General features: G+C 39.2%; 1 protein-coding gene across 1 annotated transcript in view; it reads right to left on the bottom strand.

Moving 5' to 3' along the window:
* Positions 1 to 17,205, bottom strand: part of LOC135480206 (ER degradation-enhancing alpha-mannosidase-like protein 3) — a 33,258-nt gene extending 16,053 nt beyond the window's left edge. The window contains exons 1-14 of the mRNA XM_064759978.1: positions 17,015 to 17,205; positions 15,250 to 15,295; positions 14,441 to 14,541; positions 12,488 to 12,527; positions 11,604 to 11,716; positions 10,625 to 10,778; positions 9,359 to 9,493; positions 8,589 to 8,694; positions 8,012 to 8,109; positions 5,929 to 6,054; positions 4,834 to 4,917; positions 3,562 to 3,645; positions 1,785 to 1,909; positions 579 to 750 (exon numbers count right to left, since the gene is read on the bottom strand). Coding sequence (XP_064616048.1) covers positions 579 to 750; positions 1,785 to 1,909; positions 3,562 to 3,645; positions 4,834 to 4,917; positions 5,929 to 6,054; positions 8,012 to 8,109; positions 8,589 to 8,694; positions 9,359 to 9,493; positions 10,625 to 10,778; positions 11,604 to 11,716; positions 12,488 to 12,527; positions 14,441 to 14,541; positions 15,250 to 15,295; positions 17,015 to 17,121 — 1,491 coding nt within the window. The 5' untranslated portion in view covers positions 17,122 to 17,205. The remainder of the gene's footprint in view (positions 1 to 578; positions 751 to 1,784; positions 1,910 to 3,561; positions 3,646 to 4,833; positions 4,918 to 5,928; positions 6,055 to 8,011; positions 8,110 to 8,588; positions 8,695 to 9,358; positions 9,494 to 10,624; positions 10,779 to 11,603; positions 11,717 to 12,487; positions 12,528 to 14,440; positions 14,542 to 15,249; positions 15,296 to 17,014) is intronic.
* Between the last annotated feature and the right edge of the window lie 378 nt (positions 17,206 to 17,583).

Here is a 17,583-nt window from a genome sequence, read left to right as displayed (position 1 = left end):
GAAAACCTTGTCAACATCAAACTACGCCTACCTTAATGGGAGAGGAGCCCGGTGTTGTCTTGTTAACAATAGATAATGACAGAGGCAACAAGTGAGCCTCTGTGGTAAAGAAAAACTTGTCAACATCAAAAGACACCTACCTTAATGGGAGAGGAGCCCGGTGTTGTCTTGTTAACAATAGATAATGACAGAGGCAGCAAGTGAGCATCTGTGGTAAAGAAAAACTTGTCAACATCAGACGACACCTACCTTAATGGGATAGGAGCCAGGTGTTGTCTTCTTAACAATAGATGATGACAAAGGCAACAAGTGAGCCTCTGTGGTAAAGAAAAACTTGTCAACATCAAACGACACCTACCTTAATGGGGGAGGTGGCCAGGTGTTGTCTTGTTAACAATAGATAATGACAGAGGCAACAAGTGAGCCTCTGTGGTAAAGAAAAACTTGTCAACATCAAACGACACCTACCTTAATGGGGGAGGTGGCCAGGTGTTGTCTTGTTAACAATAGATAATGACAGAGGCAACAAGTGAGCCTCTGTGGTAAAGAAAAACTTGTCAACATCAAAAGACACCTACCTTAATGGGAGAGGAGCCCGGTGTTGTCTTGTTAACAATAGATAATGACAGAGGCAACAAGTGAGCCTCTGTGGTAAACAAGAACTCGTCAACATCAAACAACAAATCATCCTTCTCAGCAAACAACAGGTAGAGATACTTGAATGTCTCCGCCAGCACGTATGAGTCCATCCTGGGAACAGATACAACATGTACATGTATCGTGTAAATGAAACTCTCTTGAACTAAAAAATGTTATCCATTATTTATTTAACAGGAACATATCGGCTGCATGATTTGGGCAGGCCTGGGAAAAACGGTCAGGAACTTGACCTTAGGCTAACAAGCTGTATACAGGGGAAAGGGCTCTCCTTGTGGCAATTACCAAAGAGCAATGACTGCGGCAATGTGTACCTATTTTACTTATTTTGTTTACTTCATTGGTGTGTCATGCCACACTCAAAAACATTTCACTTATATGACAGCAGTCAGCACTATGGTGAGAGCAAAACGGGTAGACCCTGGGGGAAACCCATGACCATCAGCAGGTTGGTGGCAGTTCACAGGTGACCAGACTGGAAGCCAGCATAAGCTGGATTTGATTTATTTATTTACTTGATTGATGTTTTACGCCGCACTTAAAAATATTTCACTTATATGACTGCAACCAGCATTATGGTGGGAGGAAACTCAGCAGAGCCCAGGGAAAACCCACAACCATCCGCAAGTTGCTGCAGACCTTTCCATGTATGTCCGGAGAGGAAGCCAGCATGAGCAGGACTTGAACTCACAGCAACCGCATTGGAGGGAGGCTCCTAGGTTATTGCACTGTGCTAGTGTGTTGGCGTGCTAATGCCCTGGGCCAAGGAGGCCCCTAGCTGGATTTGAACTCACATTGACCATATTGTTGAGAGGCTCCCAGACCATTATTCTGTGCTGGCACCCTATAAACCACTAGGCCACAAAGGCCCCTTCAACATGTATCAAATCTTAATGTCCAACGATGTAGTGGATGGGCAGTGGGCAGGCCTCATCTCACATTTCTATCCGTTCTTTCATGGTTTTTTTTTTATTGGAGGGGGGGGGGGATGAGCACATACAGTAATGTGAGTCAAGATATGATGTACTGCAATAGGGAAAATCCCACCCAAAACTGCCACCCAGCTACCACCCAAAACTCCCACCCAGCTAACACCCAAAATTAACATCACTAATCAGAGGACTTACTGGTCTTCATGTGAGCCCTTCGTCACATCTCTGATGGCAGCAAATCCACAAGGAACTCTGGCATGCTCTTCCAAATTCTCCATCACTTTTTTCCCAACGTCCAAGTAATGATGGTCACCAGTTGCCTGGATATTAGAGATGAAATTTCCGTTACTTTGCCGACACTCACAGTTCATACACTTTGAGGATTTCAAATTTCCAAGCTTCTTCCACACTGTTTCATTCCCAAAATTCACATTTTCCAGGCTACTTTGAATGAATATTTTACATTCATACATGCTTAAAGCAATGTAAAATTATCATAATTAGTTGAACTTTTCCGTCTTTCATATACACATATATATACATACATGTACCTTAATATCAAAGGTGCGTGAAATCAAATTTTTCCACAAGAATACCAGCATACTACGCACAGTAGCTCAGTTTCCCATGACTTTCCAGACTTTCCAAAACCTGGAAAATCTACTTTCAAATTCCAGGCTTTTCAATGCTTTTAACAGCCCTGTATGAACCCTGGACGCTGGTAAATGTAGAGTAAGGTTTAAATCCCACCTGGTGCACAAAGTAAACATAATGGCAAAGGCGGCAACTGAGGCAGCATCTATTGTGCGTTTTTGTGTCAGGTCTAATTTTTTTAAGCTGTGACAAGAGCTTTACTGAGTAAGTGGGTGAGTGCTTGGGGTTTAACGTCCTAATTAACAATTTCTGTCATATGACGACGAAGGAATCCTTAGAGTGCATGTAATGTGCCTCCTTGTTGCCGGACGGATTTCTACTGCTCTTTTCTGTAGTGCTGCTTCACAAAGAACCTTTAGCGAAGGCAAGTTAGTCGCCTCCCTGTATACTGGTACAGGTCAACCAGTCGTGGCACTATCCCTTCATGTTGAACGCCAAGCGAGGAAGTTGCAACTTCCTCTTTTAAGGTCCTGGGTGTGACTTGACCAAGGATTGACACTGGATCTACCGCTCCCAAAGCGGACCCTCTACGAACTGTGTTATCTGGGCCAGTACGACTTTATGGGGCTAGGCCATTGTTGTTATTGTTTTGAGAGTGTGATGGTCTTCTTGTTCTGCTTTCAGAAGCATATTTGCGGCTGGGTTCCTGGGTTCACGTTCCTGGGTTTGATCTGGTCACTTGTGAACATTAAGGCACTGGTAACACTTTATTTAATGCTACTAACAGTAAACAAATCATTTTGTGCATTAATATGATGGCCAAAACCATCATTAATTAACATGATTATGTTGTATTAACCCCCAAAATGAACTGTCCAGGGTGTTGAAAAGTTCAATTAAAATCAACTGTTATCTCTCAATATAACTTTGATCACAATTTGCAAACATAGACGAAAATATTAAAGCCTAAACAGAATAATTATGTGATATCTCTTTGACGTCATGCTAGTTTTATTTGGATGCTCACAGATCTTGAGCGTTTCACAAGGAAGTTTACAGAGTTGAAAACCTGAATAGGGAGTGTATTTATACACTGCAGATACTACCATCATCAAAAATACGTTTGTTTGCATAACCTAACAGATCCTGCAAAAAAAAGGACCCTATTCCACACCATTTATCTGGGTTTTGATGTAAGTTTTTCTTTTTTTTTTCATTCTCTTTCAATCTCAATTTCCTTAAAATCTTGTTCTTTTTCATTGGCCCGAATAAAAAAAAAAGAACTTCCTACGCACCCAACTTATTTTCTATGGCAGGATCGGATTGTGCCATAAAAAAAATATTATTTTGTAAGAATGGCTTGGTGATGTGTTCATACCTTGTAGAGGAAGTAAGTAGACTCGACAAACTCTGGCCTGAGTGGATGCTGTCCCCAGTGTACGCGGAAGTCTGTAGTGAAGGCCTGGGAAAATCAAAGAAAATTTACATCCCACTATGTAGAACTTACTCTCATTCCTCAACCTTTCTGGACATAAAAATAGCAACTTTCAGTGCAATTTTTTTTTTATTACTCCATTTGATTTTGGACACAAAGCTACATAGGCTAGGTTACACATGTGATACAAACCCATTCAGTACATAACACATAACTCATGCCATACATTACACATTATACATGAAGTACATTACAAATTACTCATGCAGTACATTACACATTACTTAAGCAGTACATTACACATTACTCACGCAGTACATCACACATTACCCAAGCAGTACATTACACATTACTCAAGCAGTAAATTACACATTACTCATGCAGTACATTACTCATTACTCAAGCAGTACATTACACACTATACATGCAGTACATCACACATTAATCATGCAGTACATCACACATTACCCAAGCAGTACATTACACACTATACATGCAGTACATCACACATTACTCATGCAGTACATTCCTCATTACTCAAGCAGAACATTACACATTACTCAAGCAGTAAATTACACATTACTCATGCAGTACATTACTCATTACTCAAGCAGTACATTACACATTACTCAAGCAGTACATTACACATTGCTCACACAGTACATTACTCATGCAGTATATCACACATTACCCAAGCAGTACATTACACACTATACATGCAGTACATAACACATTACTCATGCAGTACATTCCTCATTACTCATCAGTACATTACATATTACTCATGCAGTACATTACATATTACTCATGCAGTACATTACACATTACTCACGCAGTACATTACTCATTACTCATGCAGTACATCACACATTACTCATGCAGTACATTACACATTACTCACGCAGTACATTACACATTACTCATGCAGTACATCACACATTACTCATGCAGTACATTACACATTACTCACGCAGTACATTACACATTACTCATGCAGTATATCACACATTACCCAAGCAGTACATTACACACTATACATGCAGTACATAACACATTACTCATGCAGTACATTCCTCACTACTCATCAGTACATTACATATTACTCACGCGGTACATTACACATTATAAATGGAGAACATTACACACAACACACTTAGTACATTACAATGGGTTTTTCAGCTACCGTTACTAAAACAAAAGGGAGACAACCCATACCTCTGGAAGAAAGTTGTGTCTTTGCATGACTTGGTAGAGCATCTCATGGGTTTCTATTGCTGGGCGAATGTCGCCTTTTAATACCTGAATAAAAAAAAAATAACTTTTAGGTTTCAAGATCTACTTATGCTTCAGGTTAATGGCTTCTGTAGACTCTTATGTAACAAAAGTGTAATGCGCCAAATGATCCCAAATAACAATTACTGTATTAACTTAATTTTCGTAGGTAAATTGGACTTTCACAGCACACAAACGTCTTGAAATGACATGTTTAATGCCAACACTTACGTTTTTCAGATAAGAAGTTAATCAAACTTCACAAAATAGAAAACCTGGTCTTTACGGGTGAATAAATCAATCAGAATCAAACAAAATGTGTCACAAAATACTAAACTATGGAAGAAATACAGTAAACACGATAAAGAGAATAGCCCCATCATTCAAATCCCAATATCGTTTCACCGATTTCACAGTACATGACAGAACATACAACTGAACTTGTAGGAGCAATGCTTAGCTTTATAAGCTTTTTGTAAAAGAAAAACAGACTGTGAGTATAAATAAAACTTAAAAAATGGACTAAAACACACTTTTTAAGAAGCTGTGCAGAGTATTGAAAATTTTATGAATTTAGAAATCTGACAAATGGTCTCTTTCCTCCACTTTTCATGAAATCTCAAATTTTGCTGCGTGATTTCACACGGCTCCCACGCTATCCTCTATCAGCTGGACAGTTTGCACAACGTGGTGTTTCACAATCAACATCATGTGACCACAGAAAGATGCCATTTGTTTCAGTTGACTTTGTGCATATTCTACTAACCAAGTACATGTACAAAAGCAGTTGTTGATCTAGTCAGAAATAAAAAAGCCTGTGGACCATTATTAACCAAAAGATAGTGTTAAGAGAATGTGGAAGAGTGGGAGCAAATTTTGCTAAACAGTGCTTTGCTGACAGATATAAAGATGGATTTTACACATACACATATAACCCTACAAACAAAGTATGAGGGTCATAGACTAAAAGTAGCCAGCTACTGGTTCACTTATAGTGACCTTCTGGGTTGTAGTTTGCTTACTTGTAACTTAACTTACTTGTAAGCCTGGCCAGAAGGCCAGTAAGGAGTCCATATAATGTCTGGAGTTAGCCTGAGGTTTGTGCATCTGTACATCTACCAGCAATGGCCCCTGACTGATGTACTTCATCACTGCATCGTAATGCTGCAACAACAACAACACGGTTGCACAATATACAGACGATGTCAGATCACAAGCACTTCTTTTTTCTCTATTTATTTAATGGGTGTTAAGCGTATTACACTTACATGTATATAGTACAGGGAATATTTTCCTTCAGAATCAGTTGAAATTTCTTCTACAAGCCCAACTCCATTAGCAAAACGATTAGTTTTGGACAAATGTCAAAGGTTAGCTACATGCGCAGTATTTGCAAACCATGATTTTTGCTTGAAGCTGCTGAAACCAGATGGTGACCTGAAAATTTATTTATCTATTTGATTGGTGTTTTACGCCGTACTCAAGAATATTTCACTTATATGACGGCATTCAGCATTATGGTGGGAAGAAACCAGGCAGAGCCCAGAGGAAACCCACAACCCTCCGTAGGTTGCTGGAAGACATTCCCATGTACAACCGGAGAGGAAGCCAGAATGGAGCTGAAAATTCTTAACCATGCATATAATAATGGTAGTCAAACTTATGAGTGAATAGAACTTCATCATAATCGATAGCAGAGTTCATGAAACTGTGACACCTCACTACTAAGGCATCTCACTAAGGCACCTCACTACTAAGGCATCCCACTACTAAGGCACCCCACTACTGAGGCACCTCACAACTAAGGCACCTCACTACTAAGGCATCTCACTAAGGCACCTCACTAAATCAGTGGGAGCTGTAAATGAGCACCTCATCCCTTTGATTAATGACCAACAAATCAGATAACTAGGTTGCCCCAGGGCACAGAAGCTCTGCATATTAAGTAGTATCTTCTTATAAACATTACTTCAACTTTTGTAACTCTTATGGGTTTCCTCCCACCATAATGCTGGCCATCGTAAAAGTGAAATATTCTTGAGTACAGCGTAAAACAGCAATTCATTAAATAAATGAATAGATAAATTTCTGTATCAAATTTAAGTATTTACAAATGAAAAATAAACCTGAGAATGAAATCACCAAGCAAACCATGTCCTGTTACTTCTATCATGATTCTCTTCCACAAATCAACTTTTACTGTGCTGTTTTCAAAATAGTCCCATCACTAAATACTGCATATTTCAACCAGTAAACTGTAACCACATGTCTACTTGCCTATGATTTCAGCTGATGTATGAAGTGATATATTATTGACGGTTTTCAGGTTTTAAAAAATGGAATTGTATATTCTGTTTTAACTCATATATTATTAAAGAGGGCCTTTGGGAAGAGCAAACTTTACAGTAACAGTTTTAAGTAAAGGTTTCATTCATTCATGGTACAAACTGTTAACTGTCCCATAAGTGCATTATGGCATACAGTTTGTACAGCTTCACAGCTACAGCTAGGCAGAAAAATTTACATACGTGCAACTCGGCAGACGAAGCCAAATGCTCAGCCACTGACCAGACGAGGTTGTTGCCTCAGTGAAGAAGTTGTATGCAGATGATAAGCATTTGGCTTACAGATGAAGCTGGTCATGTGACCAGTCAGATGACCTTCAAATGGCTTATCAGAGGCAAAATGGCTCAGACGATGCGGTACAGGAGAGTTTACTCCGAATTTATTGTTAAAAATAGAGACGTCATCGCTTACGAGTTCCTTATCAATGAAAATTGGTGACTTTGTTACTAGATCAGTCATCATTTCAAACGCCATTTAGAACAACAGCTGGCAAAAGTCACATGATTTATTAGTGCATTTCTATTGGCCTGTTTATGTATCTGCTTGGGATAGTGGCCTATATTCACCGCACACAGTGAAATTTTCTCTCGCCTGCCTGAAAATATCAAAGCGGCTAGACACTTGACTCGTCGTCTCGCAAGTTGAAAACCTCACTAAAAACTGCACACACATGAGGAGGTTTTAGTTACTTGTGGTCAATAGATGAGCATTTGGCTCTCGTCTGTGCTGGGCTTAGGGACTTCCCAGCTCGCCTCAAAATGGTCAGAATACTCACCTTGTTGAACCTGTCCAGGTAGGTGTCATCTCCCAGTAAAATGTAAGCCTTTAACACATACTCATAATAGGAGTCGATGCCAGCACCAACTCCACTGTCTGCAAAACATGAAACATGGAATGAATAAGAAAACTGAAAAGGGACACATGGTTCTAATAAGAACATGTATTAGATGGTTTAAAACAGATCAAAGCAATCCTCTCAAAATGTGCAATACCGTATGAACTGATCAAAAATTTCACGCACATGTGAGTTGCACATTTTGCCTGATTTCTGAGAGTTCTATTGAGATTTTAGATTTGATGGAAAATCAAACACTTTCAATCACTAAACACAGTCTGTTCACATTAACATTTATGTATTTAATTCCAGTTTTACGTTAACATTATGGTGGGAACCCACAAGCATCCGCAGGTTGCTGTCAGAACTTCCCATGTACGACCGGAGAGGAAATCAGCATGAGGTCGACTCACAACGATCGCATTGGTAACAGGCTCCTGGGTCCTTGTGCTGCGCTAGCATGCTAACCACTAGGCCACTACAAAGATTAGTCTGTGAAGACATGGAGATTCTATACCTCTTCTGACCCAGTCTCCACTGTGTATATTGATGACCGTCCCCACCAGGTCTGTGGAGCGGTGCCGCTGACGCCAGATAAAATCCATCGCTTTCCTCGCTTTCTCCTGCAAAGACAACAACAACACGTCAAGATGTTAGAGACTAATAAGGTCCTGGAGACGGGAGAGAGAATAACAGATTATGCCATCAGGCCTGGTGTTGATGATCAAAAAGCACATTACTGTCCCATTTTAATGTCTTAATTGAAGCAGTTCTTGAAATATGTTGACGTGAAACACCAAATACATGACAAAAATTTTGACACGACTGATTGTCAATATTTATTTATGTATTTATTTGATTGGTATTTTATGCCATACTCAAGAATATTTCACTCATACAGCAGAAGCCAGCATTATCATGTCAGAAAACCGAGCAAAGACCGAGGGAATCCCAGGACCATTTGTCGGTTGCTGGTTGACCTTCCCACGGAGAGGAAGCCAGCATGAAGGGGACTTGAACTCAAAGCAATCGCATTTGTGATAGGCTTCTGGGTCATTGTGCTGTGCTAGCACGCCAAACACTAGGCTGCAGATGGCCTCCTGATTGTCAATAGGTTTCAACTCAGGTGGTCATGGTGAACAACAAAACGATAATGAACTTTAGGACTCTATAAAATGAAGCAAATCTGTAATCATGATGGCCATTCAAAGAAACGACGCCAAAATAAACAATACTCTTCCATAAAGTAAGCCACATTACAGGTGTATAATCAAAAAAAAAACCTACCTCAAAGACAGGGTCCCCTGTCAATCTACTCAAGGCAGCGAACTCTAGTATCATGGTTCCTGCACAGGCAGTACAGGTGTCCTTCTCATGACCTGTACGAGCAACCGTCTTAGCTAAGCCGTACTTCAGGTTCACCTGTAGGAAATAAACAAGAGGGAGGTCATCATTTGATGGACTGCAAAGAAGAGAGCAGAAATGTGGATCAAAAAAGTAAATAAATGACAAAGAAGAGAGCAGAAAAGAGATCCAAAAAGTAAATATGTAAAGACCTTAAAAAAACCCTCCCTAAAAATAGAACACAAAATAAACAACAAAAAATCCACCTGTTGGTAACCAGGAAGGAAACAATTCATATTTACACCAAACCTTAAATACCGGGGAGTCGTTTGGTCTAACTGTGATAGTGGATTAGATACATGAACAATAGATTTATAAGTAAATGCATTTTGGGTTCATGGGGGCCTTCGTTGCTCAGTTGGTTAGCGCGCTAGTGCAGTGTAATGACCCAGGAGTCTCTCACCAATGGGGTCGGTGTGAGTTCAAGTCCAGCTCATGCTGGCTTCCTCTCCGGCCGTAAGTGGGAAGGTCTGTCACCAACCTGCGGATGGGTGTGGGTTTCCCCAGGGCTGTGCCCGGTTTCCACCCAGCATAATGTTGACAGCCTTTGAATAAGTGAAATATTCTTGAGTACAGCGTAAAACACCAATCAAATAAATAAATAAATAAATTTTGGGCTCATGAAGTACACATAGGATATGTTATGTTCCTGCCACTCTAAATGTTAGTGCCTTTACACTTTATCAATTCTTTTAAACTCATTCTAATAAATACTTTGACGAAGTGGGTCAGTATTTAAGTGACAAAATCACAGGAATCATGTCTGTGCTGTGATGACCTTGAATTGTATGATGAACAGAAACATTAGAAGATGTCAGAAACCTTTTTTCCCTTTTAAAAGACTGAACAGTTCACAAATTTATCTACGTCTTTTAATTTTAGTTAATGGATTAATGTTCCTGAAATTACTTTACTGTACATGTATTTCACCAAAAGAGATATATAAAGGCCACAAAAACACACTTTTGAAGCCAACACATCAGTCTTTCTGCTCAGAAATTAAACACATGGCACTGCAATAACACTGGAATTGATCAGAATCAAACAAATGGTGTCATCTCATAAAATCAACATTTGGTGAAATAATATTACGATGTGTACAGCCAAGAGTTTTATGGACTGTTGCGAGCCTTCACCACTGAAACTCACACGGGGGAAGGGCATGCCGGTACTGGTGTTAAAGGCCGGCAAAAGTCGCTGCCCCACGTCCTTTGCCATGAGCAACAGCTCCTCGTTGTACCACATCATCCCTTGACGCTTCTTCTTCAGGAAAGCTGCTGCACAGTGAGCTCCTAGTAACCCCCTGACAAAGTAAAACACAAGTGGCTGAGACATGATTTACCAACTGATGGAAGGATTCTTGTTAAATGTTTGATGTTCAATACTCAAGAATTTCACTGATGCAGTGCATTTGGGTCTGTGGGTGGAAGAAAGTGACGCCCTTGAGGGAAACCACCCACCTTTGGTGAGTAACCGAAGAACTTTCCTGCTCCAACGAACTTAAGACAGTGAAAACTGCCACAAAAATGCTATCTGATTCTTACTGTCAGTGGGATCCCATTCTTACTGTCACCGGGATCCCATTCTTACTGTCACTGGGATCCCATTCTTACTGTCACCGGGATCCCATTCTTACTGTCACCGGGATCCCATTGTTACTGTCACTGGGATCCCACTCTTACTGTCACCGGGATCCCATTCTTACTGTCACCGGGATCCCCTGATGCACAGGCAGCTACATCCCGTTCATGGTGACACACGGGATCAATACTTAAAGTATCCATTTATTCAAACGTGAACAAAGCTGCAAGATTTAACCCAGCAAATCTTCGCTGTTAGCCAATCGGCATTGCTTCTGTGTCCCTTTTAAGGGGTTTGTCTTTCAATCGTTATGTCACTCTCAGGTGGGTTCAAAACATCAATTTCAGATTAGGCCTTCTTTACGATTCCCCTGCTTCCGTTTTTTTTCTTGGTCTCCCTGGTAATAAGGGATCAATGGTGCTCTTTAACGTAATCTTACATGTGGCACTTCCACCAACTTTGATATATATGACCTAGCAATTGGGGAGATCCCCGTCCATTTAATTTTAGAACAGTTAAAAGTTACACACATACAGCCGTAACTTACCCCAATACTCGTATGTTCGTTTCAAACACAGACACAACGATGTCACTATCAAATCTTGCTTCTCTGATCACATTTTTCACAGCTTTCTCAAATCCCTCCAAATCACCCAATACCTGAAAAACAAAAGAAAAGCAGTACATGAATAAACAATGACCATACATAGTCCATAAGGAGAAACATGTACATAGTTTGCAGGCCTATAGTGAACTGAGATATCCGTACAATCTCCCACTTATAATACACAACACAGTAAGAGCATGTAACAGAGGCGTTCTGAGTTCAAACAGTCCTTACCATGTGACTTGTGATTTATTTATTTATTTATTTATTTGATTGGAGTTTTAGGCCATACTCAAGAATACTGCACTTATACGACAGCAACCAACATTATGGTGGGAGGAAATTCAAAACTACCTTATTGATAAATTTTTGAAAAGGCAGCTTCAATATTTAGATCTAGCACTCCTATTTCCATCATCTATACGGCAATACTGGCCATGTAACTTAAAATCAAATAAATAGGTCGACTTTTCCTGCTCAATAAACGCTAAGGTCCAAGCTGGATTGACTGCTGTTATCCTTCAGTGCACAAGAACATGTACATGTAATTTATACGTCACCAGAAAGCTCACAAAAACCGTCATCGCTAAGGTTTTATATGTGACATATACAATGTACCTGTTAAACACATGCCTTTCCTGTGTGCGTCCCACAGATGTGAGCTGTCATAATAATGTAATGAGGTAGCTTTACTTTATTCTAGCACGAACTGTAAGGAAAGAAAGCTTCTGCCTTGCATTGCTTAGTAAATTGAATTAAACTTTTGAATGAAAATGAGCAAAAGAATTACCTAAATAAATAAATTAAGTCAGGACCATACTTACTATAAGTGTATCTAGAGCATCTATCAGGGTTAGAGTAAAACTGAAAGAGAGCAAAATATAAATACTGGCATAAATTTACTATTGAATTCTTACAGTTTTCCAACAAAAACATGTTTACTTCATTCACATTTCACAGGACTTTTAATCTTTCATTAAAAATAAGCATACACATAATACATCAAAAGTATTATGGTACAGATGAAATGTTGCAAAGCAATGGTTTTAATTTTTACAGGGGCTAAACAAATGGCATCTGCAATTGCAGGATGTGACACGTGAACTTTACAGATACAATGTGTGTGTATATGTATGTGTAATGCATCTGTCATCTCTGTTTACGAATATAAATTTGTTTATTTGTTACATGTACATTCAATATTACATGTACTTCAGTCATATCAAAACCAGTCTTCCCTTGTAGCAGGCTGATCCTATTTCAGATATACATGTACATGTATTGATAGTGCTGACTCACTGGAATGCCATGCCAAAGACACCAGACATGATGCCCCAAATCAACAATCACGTAACAGTATGGTGATTTTCAGCCACAGACTGGCCTATAGGGCTAAAACATGTAAAGCAGATACCCAAATCTCTCCGTCAATTCAGTATGTATTGAAGTGTTTGAGAGCATAAAAGAAAACATCTGAATATCCAAGTATCCAAATAAGGATAATCCCAGATGACCCCATCTTTCACTTTTTCACTCCGTCATCACTACTTTCCACAAAACCAAACATGGCAGGAAAGAAATATCATAAGATCTGTGAATAGAGCGCCCAACAACATGTACACTGGGTAACAAAGTCTTTCTCACAACATTCATACATTATTCCTAAACATCAATGCATTTGTATATTGACTATATAACATGTTCATATAAATGTGCCAACTATAGAAAATTGGCCTTTTGTCATTTTTTGAATCTTCAAAAGTATTGTATTTGTTAACACAGCTTAACGATTTCTGACACACAGATAGTGCACACACAGACCTTTCCACTCCGGCCTTTCCAGCTCTACAGCTATAACAGCTTCCTGTCACACAACCTCCAAATATGGGCAAAATTGAGATTTTTAGAACTGTACTCGTAATACGCGACAAAACTGTGCAAGATATGTAAAAAATAAAAGCAGATTCGTAATCAGGAGAACAATCTTTACCAGATAGGATACTTTTAACGTTGAAAACGTTGAACAGAATACATGTACGTCAAAAAAATTTCAAAATTAGTTGCGGCGTTACAATTTCAACTAACAGCGAGCTTTCAGTTTTTAACGCAAGTAAATGATTTTTCAAAGCTTATTGTAACGCGGAACAGTCTACCTGCATATCAAATTTCAGAACTATCCGTTCAGTGGTTCTTGTGAGAAAGACGTTTAAATGTCTTACACACCATCAAATATGGCCGTCAAACTATGTGACCTAGAAAAAAATGATAGGCCCAGTAAAGTACTTCAAGTACGGGAGAATTACAATTGATTAACGATTGGACTGCAGCTTTCTCACAAAAATCGGTGGAATAATAATAATATGAACGAAAACGATGGGTGCCCCGCAGGACTACCTGCGTGGATCCCTAATTAAGCTACAGATGTTTCTGCTGCATTCATCTTTGATTTTAAACATCAGGGTCTTCAGGAATATATGTACAGTATTTAGCTTTTCAAAACCTGTAGCAGGCAAATATACCAGCAGGTGAGGGGACTTTTATCATTGACATGGGAAGTTTTCAGGAGACACAAAATTTTGTAAATTTAAAACAATGTAATACCATGTACCAGTAGTGACAAGTCTTGCCAGTGGAAAAACATTACACTGTTACAATACATTGTAGTTGTACACACAAAATATGCCTTTTGAGACATGCCATACAGACTTGAGTCAAAGCTGTTAAGACTTTCTTTCTCTGTATCCCCAATAAATGGGTGACCAGGGGATGTGACTCACTTTCCTAGTGCGTCGTCAATGTCCCCCCTACTGGGCTCCGTTCCCCGGTTTCTCCCCTTACAGCTCAGGGGCATCAGTTCATCATACGGGAAGGCATAATTCTGAAACAAATTAGCACAAGGATTGGGCCACATGCATATAGGGTTTACTATGTATATCGTATGCTTTGGGTTTAATGTTGTACTTAATTTTTCAGACATACAATGAAAGGGAATCATTAGGTGCGTGCACAAATATTGTGTCTTTTTGTGACAAGGCAAGACCACACTGCCGAAGTTCTGCTGCCACTGAAACATCATGCTGCAGACACCTGTCAATTACACCCCACCAGGTCATATTAACCTGACACCGCCCAACCAGTCATGTTTCCTTGCTCTAACCTCAGGGTTTACCAGATTTTTTGCTTTTTTTATTGCCCTCAAATACAAGGGTGCTCTACGCACTGGATTTTGTTGTCAAAAGTTTATCTTTTGAACAGCTAGCATGTGGTGGTGGCCTGCTGGGACATGGTGTAAGTTCAAATTTAAAACCATCGTGGAACTTGGTTCGATTCAAAATTTTAAATGGCATTATTACTGTTAAAACATGACTTATCCATGCTGGCGCTGACTTATGTGAATCTACAGTTCAGGCAACTCTGGATCCACTGCATACCAAGTACAAGCACGTATTCAAGGTGTTAGTGAAACTGTCCGTGCAAATGTAGGCTGGACCGACGCTGAGCACAGCTGGTACAAAACACCCATTACAGGTATAGAGGTTCACAACATACTTGTACTTATAAAAAGAAGAGAGAACAAAATTCTTACCATATAGGAATCAAAAGCATGATTAAACATCTCTAAAACTTTCTCTCTGAAAAGAAAGAAAAATTTTCACATTAGCCAAAGTCACATAATAATTAAAGTTCTTACACCTAGTATCATTATTAACTTGCTACAAAGGAAAAGCAGCAATCTAGCACATGTGTGGCATTATACAACAATGAATAAATAGATTTATAAACTACAAAATTAAAAAAGTCCCTAGCATATGTAGTCTTATTTAAGACTTAATTCTTATTTAATTACTGATATTATAAACACTTAACATCTTAGATTCAAGTCCTCCACAAAAGTAACCTTACTAGCAATAATTAGGGTTGGAGGAATCAATTTCAAAATCACAAACATTTACTTCTGTTATATGCTGAGTGACAGTGTGTAACGTGGATGTCAACATGCTGTAGCCGAGGACTGTTTACAGCCTTAGATCCAGGGTCTTTCTGTGTCCGTAAAATGGACACTTTTTCTTTTTTTTTTTTAAAATAAGATCACAACTTTAAAATCCCGGATATGACACTGGATTGTCAAAAGTCTGAGAGATACATGTATTTGTCAAAACTCCACGGTCTGCAGCATCTTAAAGCATCCCCTGAGAGGCCAAGCTGCTAATTAACAGAATATACCAAGTTATGTGAGCCAATGTGTGGCTCACTGCAAAACAGTGACATTCTTGAGGTTATAGGATCAATCATTATACAGTGATCAAAAACTTCCTGTTCAGTGTTGGGTGGTCATCTTCAAATACTCAATTAGACTGCCTTCATCAATTGGGGTAAAGCCGTAGTCATTCATTTATTCAATTCAATCAGACTAGGTTTTCATGTCATACTGAAGAGTATTTCGTTTCTATGACACTGATAGACAAGTTAATGACAACCCTTCTGACTTCCACAGTACAGCTCATGTACCCCTAGTCACAGCTTCAAGCCACCATTCAGCACAACAAAATCAACGAGTGTTACGTTCAGCTATTTCACTTACAGTTAAGAGAAATATCGGACTTGACTCTAGGGTTATTGAAATAATGACAGTGTAACTATAATTTCAAATACAACTTCCACTGCTGATAAAATGGCTTGACTTATCAGTTAAATGAATACAACATATTTCAAACTGGAGCCAGGCAATGTTCTTTCTGCCACAGACATGTATACGAACTTTGGTATTTTCTTTTTATTTGTGTTTTGAAACTGCCATAGAGTTTGTGGGGTTCTGTGGTCAAACGTTACTCTGCCAGCTTATGGCTGATAAATAGCACTGGATCTTTTAACTTGCTGAACTAATTTAACCCAAACAGCTGGAACTGGTTTTAAGAGGGGACAATGAGCTGTAGCAAGGGTGACACTTTAACCACAGGGGGAATTCCTGTATTGTTTTCATGATCTTATTATAGGGGTAATCAATGCACTATGAAGTACTAAAAGTAATGTTCTGAACACAACCTACACAAGTTAGTAAAAATTACCATTAGGTATTTGTTTTCAATGAACAATCAATTATTATCATATTTCATCAATTCTACATTAACTGACATGCTGTTCAAAACATGAACTTGTTGAATAATTTTAACAAGATTTATGAACTCTGAAAACCTTTATCTACACAATAAAATGCTGCTTAGGTTGGCAAAATCTGGTCACACTTCACTTGTTCAGAGAACACAGAGTGTGGCACGGGCATCCCGGATTCCTTCCCATCGCTAAAGGCTGCAAATTACAGCCATCACATACAACGACACATGCACACTTACTTCAGCTCTTTCCTTTCGGTGGTCGACATCGCATTTGCCCCGTCCTCTACGACCAACAGGACAAACATAAGTATGAAAATAACCATCACCGCCCTCTGTGAACCCATGTCCCCGCAGTTCTTTCAAAAATATCGAAGAAAAACCACAACTAGTTATCATGTCCTTGGTCTTCTAGTGCTCTAGTAACGTCAATTTTTACTGCTTTCTGCCATGTTGTCAGTTTTGACTCTCGCGAGAAGTGGCGTCAACGCGTGATTCGAGAGAAATAAAAGGATTGACCTTCATCGAAAACTCGTCTGGGGCTTGATGGCTCGCTTTGACCTGGGAGGTCAGCCGGTAAGGCGGCACTGATTTAAAAAAAAAAAATTGTTTTACCGACATTAAAAAAAATCCAAAAATAGAATAAAATTGAAAATCCACCATTTTATTCTTTGGGGTCTTAATATTTTTTATGATCTTCGTGCTTGTCAGGGCTTTCTGATCACATTAAAATATGTCTTAGGAAATATTGCTGCGGCGGTCCACATTCCCCCCAAATTAGATGATTTCCCAGTTTTCATTTATTTCTA

Source organism: Liolophura sinensis, chromosome 13 (genome assembly GCF_032854445.1).
Source record: "Liolophura sinensis isolate JHLJ2023 chromosome 13, CUHK_Ljap_v2, whole genome shotgun sequence".
NCBI lineage: Eukaryota > Metazoa > Mollusca > Polyplacophora > Chitonida > Chitonidae > Liolophura > Liolophura sinensis.
Note: the sequence above shows the minus strand (reverse complement) of the source record. Positions and strands in the feature narration are given on the sequence as shown.